Raw genomic sequence first — 15,332 nt, forward strand, 5'->3', positions numbered from 1 at the left:
CTAATTGATAGGTTTTTTACCTGGTTGCATTGAATTTTAAGCTTACTCCAGATCAATCGATCGATTTAAAAATATCGATATCGTTTTGCTCAACCCTAGTGTAGTACATGTATTTTTTTGGTACGACTATTACGTCACTTAAAGTAAAGAGGGATATACAAAATCAATGTTTGTATAGTGATATCTCTTTTTAACAAATTTCTTGCTACAATTGTCACAATAACAAGCGCACAGCAGCAGTCAGCCATTTTGATTTCGTCTGTCGCTTGACAGACCGGTGTTGAAGAATAAAATTCGCGTTTATTCTTCTTCGCCCAGTTTTGAGGACCTAAATTTGTGTTAATGAAGTGATTAGTGATATTACAACATGGCTCGATACGGTCAGAGACCGGAAAATGCCCTCAAACGGGCCAATGGTTGGTACCAACTTGACCTACGATTCCACGTTGCATGTGCCGATGATGTGACCTTTCTTTCGTAATAAATCGCTATTTTTAATATTTAGCACATTTGTCATATGTTATTTTTAAGAAGCAAATCTGTACTGGGCTGAAATTGGCCCAAAACAATATTTTTTTAAGCTATAAATTGTACATAACCAAACAATAATGATGCGTTATCTTTTCGACAATCTACAGAGTTTATGGACCTGGACAAGCCGGCCCGGGCCCTGGACACCTTGCAGGAGGTGTTCCGTAATAAGAAATGGGCTTATAACTGGTCTGAGTCGGTCCTGGAGCCGATTATGTTCAAGTACTTGGAGCTTTGCGTGGACCTTCGCAAGTCGCACATCGCTAAGGAAGGCTTGTTCCAGTACAGGAATATGTTCCAGTCTGTGAATGTTGGATCGCTGGAACAGGTCATAAGGTAAATAGAACATAATTGTCCACAAGCAACATAATAGACCTAGCAGTATGCAGTAAATATTATGTTTATATCCATTTTACTCAGTTATTTAGGAGTTATTTGAATGACTTTGTAATCCTTGGTTTGACATTGCTTTCAGATTATTTTGAAAGTAAATGTACCCAAAGGAGACAGTAACTGTAGGATGAGATACACAAAAGTATTAAAATACTTTTGACGAATGGTCCTTCTACAGTGAAGGAATCTTATGGACTTTATTTCTGTCCAAAATCTAGATCTTTGTTTTAACAATTTTAGTAATTTATTAATTTTAAATGTAATAGCCAAAAAAATCTAAGTATTTCAAATAAAGGACTGAACTCTCCACTTTTAAAGTTCTTCAGCAATTTGTTGTCATCGTAAGAAATGATAAATGTATGTTACTAATTCATGTTCAATCTTGCTTTCTTTAACTTTAGGGGCTATCTCCGAATGGCAGAGGAAAGAACAGAGGCTGCTCGAGCGCAGTCCACACAAGCAGTCATTGACACTGATGACCTTGACAACCTGGCTACTCCTGAGAGCATCCTGCTGAGTGCTGTGTCTGGTGAAGATGCACAGGATCGCTCCGACAGGACCATCCTTACACCATGGGTAATTATATTCATTGTCTTTTTTGCTTCAGGTATCTCACTCATCTGATTGAATTAAATGTTTTAAAACTCAGCCTTTTTTTTGAGAATGATGATATAATCTAAAAGTTAGGAAGCCTACATACAACATAGATATATGGTAAATATTATCTGTTTTGTAATGTAATTTAATTACATACATTACATTGTTAAGTGATTATGTTGATAAATCAATGATTTCCTGATTTTGTACAAAAATAAAGTAAGATTTTAATAGAATGGGAAAAACAGACTAAATAGAATAAAGAAGTTTTCACACACTTCAGCCTATCAAAAACTAAAAAACATGCTGACCCAAATTTCCCCAACTTTTCCACAGGTTAAGTTCCTCTGGGAGTCGTACTGCCAGTGCTTGGAGCTGCTGCGTACCAATGCGCATGTGGAGACTCTATACCACGACATTGCTCGCATGGCCTTCCAATTCTGCCTCAAGTACTCCCGCAAGACCGAGTTTCGCAAGCTCTGTGACAAGCTGAGGAAGCATTTGGAGGATATCTGCAAGCCTACTGTGAGTATTATTGGTATACTTAAAAAAAAAACAATATAAGTTAGGGTTGAAGAGGTTAATAATCCACCTCACACAATAGAAGAGAAGATAATAAAAAGAAAGGGCTTGAGCTGATGCAGCCTGAATATTTACTGCAACTTTGTGAGCTATTGTGACCAAGTCCCTAATTTTAAAATCCTCTAGACCAATCTGCTCGGCCCCCCAGACACCAGTTTCTGCTTTGTGTGAGAGCCTGCTACTAGGAGTATTAAAAAGACGAAATATATTTAGGATTGTCATCCTGGAATGCCATATTAGTCGCTTTGACATAAATAAATAATTCTTGTCAATTTGGTAGAGTTCCTGCACTGACAGATTAGCTCAAAATTCGGTTAGAAATCTAGTGTGTGACCATCTAAAATTTACCTCTTAATCACAGGATTATTTTGAGACCTCTCAGCAAAAGAGATTTACTTCATATGCCTCCGAAATAAATCCCATTTGTAACGTCACATGGTTACAGTTGGTAGGCCTCGGAGGCACATTATGTCGTAGGCTTGACGCGACAGAACGCGACACACATGCGCGGCCTGTGTTAATTTATGCCTGCACATGCAATGCTAATCAACAAAAACTATGCTAAAATTACTATACTAGTAATTTGATTTGATATATTTGTCTAGAATCATTGTTGTAGGCTAGTTTCCAACTAGTCAAATCAGTTAATTTTTACTAAACGTCAAAACATGACATTACTATGGAGTTTGTATGAAAAAGCACACTGCGACGTCATAGATCAACGCGATAAAATGTCGTATTTATTATTACATTTTCTGGATTAAAATTCATTAACAAGTTAAATAGAAAATAGATAAAGTTTTTCGTGAGTTTTGAGCTTTATTTAGCAATCAGAATTTCATAATTTATCGTAAACCAAGTACACAACCCAATTATTATGTCCACATACAGGTACAAACCGGCAATGTGAGCATCTCAAAGCCGGAGACCCAGCAGCTCAACTTGGAGACTCGTCTGTTCCAGCTAGACAGCGCCATACAGATGGAATTGTGGCAAGTCAGTATAACTTTAATTTTTTAACCCATAGACCTCATATAACAAATAGACAATCAATCTCTATAAAAAAGTGTCCGCGGCGCTTCTTGTGACAAGCGATGGCGTATAACGACACTGTACAACCGATATTGCACTTTATTTGAACAGCCATAACATCTTAATTAGAACTTATACTATCTACATAATGTAAGTATACATATTTACGGTTCGGACACTTTTTTTAGAATAACTCTATTCTAGTCTATTTGTTTATTGAATGTCAGTGCTTTAACCTCGTAATGCCGTCATTTCCAGACACAATAGTTAAATAATGCGGTTTGGATTTAAAAAAGAACTTATACCTAAAAATAAATACAAAAATGTATTGAAATGAGTCCACTTTTTTGTTTAGGTTGCTATCTGTACAGTAAAGACAGCAATAAAAGATCTACACCTACTTACTTCATTAGACATTAAAATGATGATCATGATGGTGTCCTCCCAGACGTATCCGTCCGGTGACACCCTTAGCTAGTGTTAACCTGGGCTCTTGCATGGGCGCGAGCGTGACTAGCAAAACCGACCATGTAATAAACCCACAACTACTGTATTTTATACCTGCAACGGTAAGAAGACGGTATATTCGTTTAGGGTGCGCGGATGTTTGTGTGTTTGTGCATACCTACGTTGCTCTTATATAAGTTTAACTTTGTAAACAAAAGAACAAAAAGTCACACCCAGGAAAATTCCCTTTGTATAAAAAAAATAGGTTAATTGAGAGTCACAACTGCACAAACATCATCTGAATATGCCTCCGAAATAAATCCCATTTGTGACGTCACATGGTTACAGTTGGTAGGCCTCGGAGGCACATTATGTCGTAGGCTTGACGCGACAGAACGCGACACACATGCGCGGTCTGTGTTAATTTATGCCTGCACACTTACTGCAACTTATAGTGATTCAAATTAGACCACTTGAATTTAGGATAGATTTATTATATGGAATACAAATTAGTACTGTATTTATTATATCACAACTTCTGTCATGTTATTATAAAAAATATATTATCTAAAATGACGTTTTTATCTTCTTTAAATTCCTTATATTTTTTGTCTGTAGAATTTTATTCAATTATTTAAATATCTTCGAAAATATCAAGACTGCAATGTTGTTTTCTCTGATTCTGCCAGTCAAAAACCTAATGCCAAACCACTCCCCACACACAGGAAGCCTACAAAGCTATCGAGGACATCCACAATCTGATGAACATGTCAAAGAAGACTCCTGTAGCCAAGACCATGGCCAATTACTACGGCAAGCTGGCGCTGGTCTTCTGGAAGGCCGGCCACTGCCTGTTCCACGCCGCTGCTCTGCTGAAGCTCTTCCAGCTGTCGCGGGAGATGAAGAAGAACATCACACAGGAGGAGCTGCAGAAGTAAGTGGATTTTATTTCAGAGACTTATAGCCAGCCCCAACACCATCATGAACGCATTGGTGGACCGGTACGAGTCGCCGCTGCTGAAACGCTGGGTGCGATTGCACGCGGATACATAGCTGCCCGCGGCATCGGTGACTCGGACCTCTCCCATGTAGCTTTTTATGTTAATCTGTTACTGGATATTCGCCCAATCCCGTGAAACTCGAATGGGATCTCGTCTCATTATGCTTCGGGATTGATCCCGAAAAATTTGACAAGATCTCGCGAGATTGGCCAAATTGATGCAATATTCAATGATGATGGTTTTTAATCATCACTAGAGTAATTAGATAGATAGACAAAACCTACCTATCTTTCAAAGAAAAATTAAAAATACGATTTTTTTTAAATCTATCTATCTTTTATCTCTTATTTATTAGTTAAAAAACTACGTTTACTAAGGCCTCCGAAATAAATCCCATTTGTAACGTCCCATGGTTACAGCTGGTAGGCCTCGGAGGCACATTATGTCGCAGGCATGACGCGACAGAACGCGACACACATGCGCGGCCTGTGTTAATTAAAGCCTGCACACAATATTTAATATAAAACCTCAATGTAAAATCATTTATGTGTAAATTGCTTTTCTGTGTCTATTTTTAGAAATTTCAATTTGTGAACTTTCAATTTCAACGGTTTTGATTTTTACCAATTCAGGAGATAATCTTGAAACAAACTTAAAGTTGCACACTCGTTTATTGCACAACATAGGCCTCATACGTCTGTTTTAGACGATTTATTGTTATTGTTGCGAAGTCATGTTCTTTTTTCATGGCTATGCAAGCCAATTTTGGTGCAGCAAGTTCTACCGCACACTCTGCAAGAGAAACTTAAACCCCGCCTACGGACGGTACTCAAAAGTATCGGCTCTAAGGACGTAATATACGACCGTGACGACCCGATTACTCTAGCCATAGAGGCGGTCAATCAACGCCAACAAATACTTCAAGACCCCAATACCGACCCTGCTGGCAAGGTCGACGATTTCCCTCATTCAGCGATTATCGCTACCGGTTCACTAGGGTCGATTATTTTTTTCAAATATAATACTCTCAGATGACGCCCTGAGCCGAGGTTCACCCCCAACTGGGCACCCTCAGGCCTTCGCGCTCCCCAATCGGCCAAGTAATTGATGCCATTTGCAGCAAATCTACAATAAGTCACGTCAAAAAAAGAGCCTTAACCCTTTCACGGACAGAGATCATGGGTCAGTGATGGTTCACAATAGGTAATATGACACCTTGGGATCGTAACGTTATTAGACGTTCTGTCCTTGAAAGTGTTAAATGGTTATTACTCAATATATCACATATAGAATACAATAATGACCCAATAGTGTAAAACTAACCTGTTGACCGTGTCCAGGATGGCGTGCCGCGTGCTGGTAGCCGTGCTGTCGGTGCCGCTGCCGTCGCAGCACCCCGAGTTCGACCGCTTCGTGGAGACCGACAAGAGTCCCATGGAGAAGGCGCAACGCTTGGCCGTGCTGCTCGGCCTGGCCCAGCCGCCGACCCGGGCTAACTTGCTAAAAGGTAACATCATAACTGCAGTTCATGAGCGAAAATGAACACTTGTTCAAGAATCTATTGAACGATTAACATATTTATTCAAGTCACATATAAACAAACATAGTACCTAAAGGTTGCCTGAAGGAAAATGCTACCTTAGCAATAAGGCCACCATATGTACAAACCTATTTTCTCATTGCTCGGGGTACATTATTATGCAAAAACATAATATAATGGCATAGGCATTACTCCACCGATAAGAGCGCGACTCTTAAATAAAGAGAGAGGCATATATAAAAATAATCGATGCTTGATATTTGGATCAGGCGTATAGAATTATGATGCTACCTATATTTCTTCTCTTTATTAATAATGATAATAATGGGTAGAAGATGTGTTGCGCTTGGGTGTAATATACACATTTTTCCTAAAATAAAAATGATTATTATGCGTCTATTCCGTCCGGAGCCCAGGAAACATACGGTGAGATAGGCATTTGACTTTTTATATGCGAAATGCGGGTAGATTCGTCTCAGTTTAGTCGATTTTTTCCCGATACTGCGAGGGTAGGCGCGCAAAGCTATAAATAGAATGCGCCTACGCGTTGTGACTCAGTTGCGTCATCACCATGCAGAAATGGTTTTCCTGGGCTCCGGACGGAATAGACGCATAATAATCATTTTTATTTTAGGAAAAATGTGTATATTATGCGGTCTGTAATTCCGTCCGGAGCCCAGGAAACATACGGTGAGACGTGTTTATTATCGCATGGTGAGGGAAAATCGAATGCCCAATGACACGAAAACTCAACATGTATATGTAGCATATGCTATTTACAAGGTAAGCTGTACATAGCTGTTTAGCAATGAGTGGTCTATTACTAGGCATTACACACGAAACTGTTAACAAAAGTTTTGTTAGGTAAGTACTTGTTAGGTCTAACAACTGCCTTAGTGCCTCTACACAACTCACAGGCTACTGTGTCATTTTAAACAAAACAAAACAAATGATCAATGCATATTTATTCACATAACAGTGCTTCTCACTATAACTAATTGAGATCTGTACTAGAGATCAATTATGTACGAAAACAAACAATTTAGATGGGTTTAAAACATGAAGCGACAGACGGGACACTTGACAGAGGTTGGGCTAACGATCTTCTATAAAATTTTGCTAGCGTGTTTTCTGAAGCCCAATTACCTCGCAAGTATTTCGTCAATCGGGACCTCCTCAGCCCAATTAAGGGATGCTACAGCGGAGCGAAGCGAGCCCGGTGACTCATCGATACCGGCATCCCGCAACACGGTGCGCACCCAGCCGGCGATGACAGCGCGGCTGGCGGCGCGCGGCTCGCCGCACGTGGCCACGAACAGGCTGCCACAGTCGGGCCGACGCCGCGCGGCCCCAGCCGACACCAGCTTCTGCAGCCAGTGCACAGGGTCGATGTTGATGTGGGCACCAGCAGTGAGTCGCCACCCTGACTGACGGTGTGTCAACGAGTCCGTTTTGGATCCGAATATCGGCCAAAGTGTGATATAATCGGTTCCGCATTCGATGTGACCTTCTGCGACTGATAGGAGAGTGAGGTCGTGAACCCGGCGGCCCGATGCTAGTAGCAGTAAGATAGCACATCTTCGAGAAATTTCAAATAAGGTTTCTTTGTGTGGATTATTTTTAATAAGCCAGTCAACCAGAATCTGGGGGTTCCAAACAGGTGGCTTAACCTTTGATCTAGTGTTTGATGTGTTAGCAATGCCTTTCAGTGTATGCTTTATCAGAGGATGAGAGCCCAAAACCGTTGCAAGTTGTGGGTTACAGAAGTTAGTTACCACCGTTTTGTGGATCAATATTGTCCTATATCCGAGACCAACTTCGCTATGCAAATAGGCTAAGTAGCTCGCCACACTGCCGACACCAGGATCTTTGTGATTAATTCCTGTGTTCTCACACCAAGTGATCCACTTTGTCCAAGCCTGTCGGTAGGTTTTTAAAGTAGAGGGGCGCCAACTTGCCTCTATAAGAGATCTCTTCGTGGGTGACCAGTCCTGTAATAGGTCATCCCACCCTGTACCAGCCATGCCTCCAATTTTAACTTGTCCACCTGAGGGGGTGGCAGGCCTGTCCTTGTGTCTATTAATGACCGATGTAGGTGTCGGATGGTATATGGAGAGCTCAGCGCCCTCGGTTTGAGATCGGCTCTCCACGGTACGTTTGACCATTGTGGGCAAATTATTATGAACCTGCCTCGTGCTTGGTTGAGTGCCAGCAAGACTTGTGGCATCAGGCAAGGAGGGGGAAACACCCAAGCCAGGCTGTAGCTCCAGTCCCGGCTGAACGCGTCGTAATGAACTGCGTGCGGGTCGCGCAGGTCTCTGCTCACGTATAGAGGGACTACGTGCGCGCTGTGCGACGCGAACAGGTCGATGCACGGGGTGCCCCACTTCGTGAAGAGTACGTTGCATGCCGTTGGAATGAGGTGCCACTCGGGAAGTTTTTCGAATCTTGAGAGGCTGTCCGCTATCGTGTTCAGTGGACCTGGAATATAACTCAATGTAAGTCGAATGCGGTATTTCACTATGTAGGCAAAAATTGACCTAGTTAGGCTCATAAGATTGTCTGAGCGAGTACCGCCTTGATTTCTCAAATATGCCAACGCAGTGCGATTGTCACTTTGTATAAGAACGGTTTCTCCACGACAGTGAGGAGCGAACTCTTTTAGTATAAAATGGATAGTAAGCAGTTCTTTCATATTTGTCGATAGAAGCTTTTCACAGTCTGTCCAGGTACCTTTTATGTGATAACCGTTTACATATGCTCCCCACCCTAAGTCAGAAGCGTCAGTCACAATAACCTGCGTAACCGGCGGCGGCCAGATATCACTCATGTCATTATAATGGGTCTTCCACCATAGCAGGTCTGCTCGACCAGCCTCAGTAGCGGGTATTGGAACCTGTTCTCGAACCGATTGTCTCATTAAGTTCAATAAATTGCGGAAATGCAATCTACCGTATGACACTACAAAACTGACAAAATTTAACCAACCAACTATTGATTGAAGTTTAAATGTGGACCACACTTTGTGAGAAATCATTTGAGTTAGGGATTTCTGAAGGCGTATTAGTTTTTTAGTTGGTAGCGATTTCTTATTTTTTGCGGTATCCCATTGAATGCCCAAAAACTCCAGTACTTGTGAGGGAACTTCGGATGATTTCTCGTTGTTTATTATCCACCCTAACTCATGTAGGAGGGCTTTAGCAAGGCGTACATGTGCCTGAAGCTGATGAGGGCACTGGCTTACCAATAAGAAATCATCCAAGTATACGAGTAACCTGATACCAAGTTCACGTAGTTTCTGGGCTACCCAATTGGTTAATGTAGCAAAGGTTTTAGGTGCCGTTGCCAAACCGAACGGTAAGCAAGTCATTTGCCAGACAATTGTGTCATGCGTATTAGATGTCGATACTGACGTAAATCTTAAAAATCGTCTATGGGAGGCCGCCACCATTATATGAAAATATGCTTGACTTAAATCAAGTTTCATTAGCCAGTCGTTTGGCTGTATAAATGCTGGTACCTTATGCATATTGACGAGTCTAAACTTGCCTGGCTTCATATAACGATTGAGAGCCTTTAAATTGAGTACAGGGCGGTTGGAGTTATCCTGCTTCTTTACTAGAAAAATATGGGACTCGAACCCAACATTTTCTTCTGCCGGCTCAATAATACCTTGCGCAGACATACGCTGTATTTCACGCAACATTTCTGACGAGCGGTCGATATGAAATTTCACACGAGATTTAATGCTCCTCAGAGGAGGCTTTTTACAAAAAGGGATACGGTACCCGTTGATTATATCCAAAATGTGCGCTGGCGCGCCTCTGTCACTCCATGCTGCGCGGAAGTGTCGCAATCTGCCACCGCGGAACTCAGCGTCGGGGGCGCTCGTCTCTCCGCTGCTGCGCTCGTCCTCGCGCTCCTTCGGGGCGCCTGCCACCGGCCCCCCGGCCGCGTGCCGCTGCTGCGCGGTAGCGGGTGTTGGCGGCGCCAGCGCCGCCGGCGGTGCCACGAAATGTCCGCGTTGGTGAAACGGCAGGAGCCTGCCTTACAGCTGCACAGTATCGACCCTCAGCGGATTCGTAAGGACGACGAAAAACTTTGGTAACTCCTCCCATCTTGGAAACAGCATCAGCAAACTGGTCTTTTTGGAATAGATGACCACGTGTGGGTGGTATGCGCCGCAAAGCAGTTTTGTGGTATTTGTCCTTAACTGCCAACAATACGTGATCCCGACGTTGTTCGATAACGGCTGCTCGCCGTCCGCACACAACTTGCAGTAAGTCCTTGGATACCTCGGCATACGAGCTGCCAGCCGAGAAGGCAGCCACTAGTTTCTCATGTAGCTCCGGCGGTGCGCCGGGTAATGATAAGATATTTTTCATAGCAACTTGTACCGCTTCGCGCTGTGCGAGCAGCATGTTGGTTAATATGCCAAAGGTTTGGTCCAGAGACCTATGTAAGTATGGCTTCAACTCGAAAGGAGTCAATTCATCATTCAGTTCAAGATAAGTGAACGCTGGAGATGCTAAATATTTTTTCTGCGTGTCGGCATAGCGAATATTCGCCCAATCAGGGTCATTAAAATGCTGCAAAGTATCGACTATGGCAAGCCGTGAGGGGTCCGCTTGTTTAGTGACATCAGCTATCACAGTCTGCGGCGTCTCTAGTTTGGGGTCGGGCGAGGGCGGTGCAGCGGGCGGGACAAGGTCATCGAGCACCGCAAACGTGGTTGCTGGCTTTGCTGGCGCGTGTTCCGCAGGCACGACAGGTGGAGCTTGCACGGTGCGTGCCAAAATACTTTTAATATTAGCGACTTCCCGTGCTAATAACTCGAATCTATCGTCCGCTGTGGACCTCGATGTTGACGGAGCACGTGGTGGTAGCTGTTCGTTCACTCTTTGCACGACAGAGCGTATCATGACGTTAGCTTCCACCGGCGGTGGAGCACGTGGTGATTCTTCTTCGAGCCGTGGATTTTTTCGCGGCGGCACGTATTCCTCGCCATCTTCGCTGGACGAATTTGATGTAAATTGCATTGCGCTCGCGCATCTGCACACGACGAAGTCAAAACGCCAACTGAGTCACAACGCGTAGGCGCATTCTATTTATAGCTTTGCGCGCCTACCCTCGCAGTATCGGGAAAAAATCGACTAAACTGAGACGAATCTACCCGCATTTCGCATATAAAAAGTCAAATGCCTATCTCACCGTATGTTTCCTGGGCTCCGGACGGAATTACAGACCGCATAATAACAAGGGTCATCATTTATACCTAAAAACAAAGATAAAAGATGCATATGTCTGTTGTCCATGAAATTAAACGGTTAAACGAAGGAAAATATGTACAGCGCCGTCTGTATTTTTTATGAACAGTCTGGAAAGTCCCTTGTTAGATCTGTCAAAGTACTTTGAAGAACAGCCAGCATTGTGCCGTTTATTAACATATCGATGCATCAGTCGAGATTAGACCGATCGATTCTTTTCTATCTAACATTATACATGTGACATAACTTGTAAACTTGTGATCGACTTGCAGATGTGGTCCGGTTAAACGTGGTGGGTCTGGCGTCGCCGCAGCTGCAACAGCTGTACGCGTGGATGGAGGTAGAGTTCGACCCGCTGTCCATCTGCCACAACGTCAAGAATGTGGTCACGCAGCTACAGGAAGAACCTAGTAAGTATACGCTGAGATTCTATGGTTCCGTTTGAAGAATAATACTCTTGGGTTACAGGGTATTTGACTGGGTTAAAGATAAATTATAAAATGGTAATCTAGAAATCTTCTTCTTTTCGTGTCGATGGCAAAAACGACGTTTACTTAGATAGTTTCCTCCCAGTATTTGGCTACGGCAATGGCGTCAACAGTAGCATAAAGTCCTCTCGCGTGCATATCTAGAAATATAAGCCAATCTAAGGTGATCAAAAATCATTCTCGTTTTACTTATGACTTATTTTCGAATTTTATTTAAGTGACAATGAGTACGTGTGACCGCTTTTATTGATGAAGGGCAACATTGACATGACATTATTTCCATACAAATCTCCATAAATCTCTCATCATCAATATGTTTATTACCATTTTTAACGGCCTCCGTGGTCCAGTGGTTGAGCGTGGGGCTCACGATTTTGGGTTCGAATCCCGGTGGGGACGTATCACAAAAATCACTTTGTGATCCCTAGTTTGGTTGGGACATTACAGGCTGATCACCCGATTGTCCGAAAGTAAGATGGTCCGTGCTTTGGAACTCGGAAGGCATGTTAAGTGGTTGGTCCCGGTTGCTACTTACTGATGTAAGTACGTAGTCGTTACATGAGCCATTTCAGGGGCCTTTGGCGGCTTAATAGTAACCCTGGCACCAGGGTTGATGAGGTTGGTAATCTACCTCACTACCCACACGATAGAAGAAGACCATTTCTACCATTGCAACAGCGTCCTAACCTGATCAACCCTCCTTCCAGACTTAGGCCAGTACTGCAGCGCGCTCACGGACGTGGCCCTCGTGCGGCTCATCCGCCAGACAGCTCAATGCTACGCGTGCATCCAGTTCTCCAGGCTCCTCGAGCTGGCCGGCAGCGACGATCTGTTCCACCTGGAGCGGCTGCTGGTGGACTGCGTGCGTCACAACGACATGCAGATCCGAGTGGACCACGCCAACAAGTTAGTACATTGTTTTAGCTTTACGCGGTTATTATGGATCTACCTACTCCACTCCAATCTCATCAGTCATCAAGTGATCATGACACTTGAAACAGTGCCGTAATATCGGGAGTCTCATTTCCCTGATTGAAACGCGGTAAGAACCCGTTATTATGTGTTTTAACAAGTTAGTAGTTGCAGTTGTGTTAGTTCGTGTTGTAGCTGAAGATCAGCGTTTTGTTCGTGAGAGTCATGGCATAAGAAAACCAAGTATGCTCAAAAGTGACAGCTAGCATTTCAAGGTTAGCCCAGCTGACGTCGCGTCATCCCAACCTACGTTGCCATTTCGTAAACAAAATTACCCACGACCAATGTTTTCAATTTACTTTGCAAGGACATTTTTAACTTTTAGTAAAAGATTTACGTACATTTTTAATGATTTTATATGTGACAAATAATAGTAATTAAATACATTATTCAGTGCTAACGGTCTCCGTGGTCTAGTGGTTTGAGCATCGGGCTCTCGATCCCGAGGCCCTGGGTTCAAATCCCGGTAGGGACATATCACAAAAATCACTTTGTGATCCCCAGTTTGGTTAGGACATTACAAGCTGATCACCTGATTGTCAGAAAGTAAGATGATCCGTGTTCTGAAGGCACGTTAAGCTGTTGGTCCCGGTTACTACTTACTGATGTATGTAGGTAGTCTTTGCATGAGCCATGTCAGGGGCCTTTGGCGGCTCAGTAGTAACCCTGACACCAGAGTTGATGGGGTTGGTAATTCGCCTCACAACCCACACGATAGAAGAAGACTTAATAATGAAAATGTTTTGTTCCGTAGATGCGTTCACTTCGGTGTCGAGGCTGGCGGCGGCGAGTGGTGCTCGGCCGCTGACGAGGCGTGTGGTGGCGCCATCCTGCAGGCCACGCCCGCTGAACAGGTACGTATCGTGAAAACAATTGAAGCGCCTTTTTGAAAAGCCACATTCTGTGATTGTCTTCAACAAATTAAATCTGGGTAAAATTTGAGGCCATACATTTAACACTTTTAAGGACAGAACGTCTAATGACGTTCCGATTCAAAGTTGTCATACTCTCATACTACCTATTATGTACCATCAATGACCCATGTTCTCTGTCCGTGAAAGGGTTAAAGCCGGGTAAATGGGGAGCATTATCATCATAGATTCCCCCTCCCCCCAGGTCCGCGAGCAGCTGGTACGCGCGGCCGAGGTGCTGTCCCGCGCCGTGCACACGCTGTTCCCCGCGCGGCGCCGGGCCGAGCGCGAGCGCGCGCGGCACCACATGGTGCAGCACTACCACGAGAACAAGCACGCCGAGCACCACCGCGTGCTGCAGCGACACAAGATCATCGAGGAGCGCAAGGAGTACATCGAGCGGCTCAACACCGTGCGCGAGGAGGAGGAGCTACGGTGAGATACGCTTACTTACCCAGTGGTATTCCCTCCTATTCGTCAGCCCTGCTTTATTGTGTGCCGTGTGACCGGACCTTCAAGTCGAAGTTATATTTTTTAGGGGTCTGGCCGAAAATCGCCGTCGTATTGCACGTCATGTGGGTTAATACAACATTCGCCGAACTAGTACCCTTTTTAGTTTTAAGTCTTACATTTCAAATATGTTCAAATTTTTATATTAAGAAGTTAATGTAACGTCTTGAACCTAAATAAAGATTTTATCTATCTGTCTATCTAAGTTCGGTTTCGCCAGGCACATCAGAGGCAACCACAACAACGACCTGGGATAGGTATTTAGGAGTCGCCATCGCCGGATACGGTTTGGACGACTTGCTGAGTGGTATTCTATTGTTGGAGCTGCTAACGCTACCCCATGTCTGTAGTGATGTGTCGTTCCCGAGAATGTTCTCGAAATGGAAACATTAAGGTGATTCGTTTTCCATACAAAAGTTGATGCAGTGCTACAGGAAAACGGATAGAGGAATATTGTTTTAAAACCGATAAATAGTAATATTTTGGTGTATTATTTTCGCTAACTAACAAAAATTTTGGGTACGAATACGAGAAGTACCATATTTCAGACCCTCAATTTTGATCAATTCTACATTTGTAGTGGTGCAGATTACAGTGTATTTGCTGAGCGTGTAGAGGTGTCAATGTTAGTTTGTGTGCGTGATAGTTTTTTTTTTCTAAAGGCTTTGTCTGCTTGACAAGTATAATAGAATGTCAGTGACAATTTATAAAGAGATTATGTATGAAGAGAATAAATATAAATAAAAAACTAAAAATACTACAATCTGAGAAAAGGAATATTGGAAAAATATTTTTGTTTAAACGCATATTATTTAAACATTTTTAAATAATGGGTAAGTACCGTGTTTTAAAAGAGGACATATATTATAATAAAAAATCAATATATAAAATGAAATGGCTGTATGGGCATAGTTTGCTTTGCCTTGCCCTTCGGGGAAAACCAAACAAAAAAAAGTTGTTGCATTTGCCGGTCTAAATAGTGATCATTTATGATTAATTGTTTTTCAATCCAACATACAGATTTATTTATATTCTCTTTGCTGCGGACTTTTTGGTAGGAA

The 15,332-nt window shown here is 43.0% G+C and overlaps 1 protein-coding gene and 1 long non-coding RNA gene across 2 annotated transcripts in view; one reads left to right on the top strand and one right to left on the bottom strand.

Annotated features, from left to right (window-relative positions):
• Nucleotides 1–15,332, bottom strand: part of LOC126376086 (uncharacterized) — a 65,874-nt gene that overhangs the window by 6,716 nt on the left and 43,826 nt on the right. The gene's annotated exons all lie outside the window — the stretch shown is intronic.
• The window catches only part of LOC126375981 (eukaryotic translation initiation factor 3 subunit A), a 29,848-nt gene continuing 14,769 nt past the window's right edge, over nt 254–15,332 (top strand). The window contains exons 1-11 of the mRNA XM_050023112.1: nt 254–416; nt 639–867; nt 1,326–1,500; nt 1,858–2,046; nt 2,995–3,099; nt 4,308–4,516; nt 5,924–6,090; nt 11,663–11,800; nt 12,586–12,784; nt 13,605–13,704; nt 13,967–14,196. Of these exons, the coding sequence (XP_049879069.1) occupies nt 368–416; nt 639–867; nt 1,326–1,500; nt 1,858–2,046; nt 2,995–3,099; nt 4,308–4,516; nt 5,924–6,090; nt 11,663–11,800; nt 12,586–12,784; nt 13,605–13,704; nt 13,967–14,196 (1,790 nt within the window). The 5' untranslated portion in view covers nt 254–367. The remainder of the gene's footprint in view (nt 417–638; nt 868–1,325; nt 1,501–1,857; nt 2,047–2,994; nt 3,100–4,307; nt 4,517–5,923; nt 6,091–11,662; nt 11,801–12,585; nt 12,785–13,604; nt 13,705–13,966; nt 14,197–15,332) is intronic.

Source organism: Pectinophora gossypiella, chromosome 20, assembly GCF_024362695.1.
Source record: "Pectinophora gossypiella chromosome 20, ilPecGoss1.1, whole genome shotgun sequence".
NCBI lineage: Eukaryota > Metazoa > Arthropoda > Insecta > Lepidoptera > Gelechiidae > Pectinophora > Pectinophora gossypiella.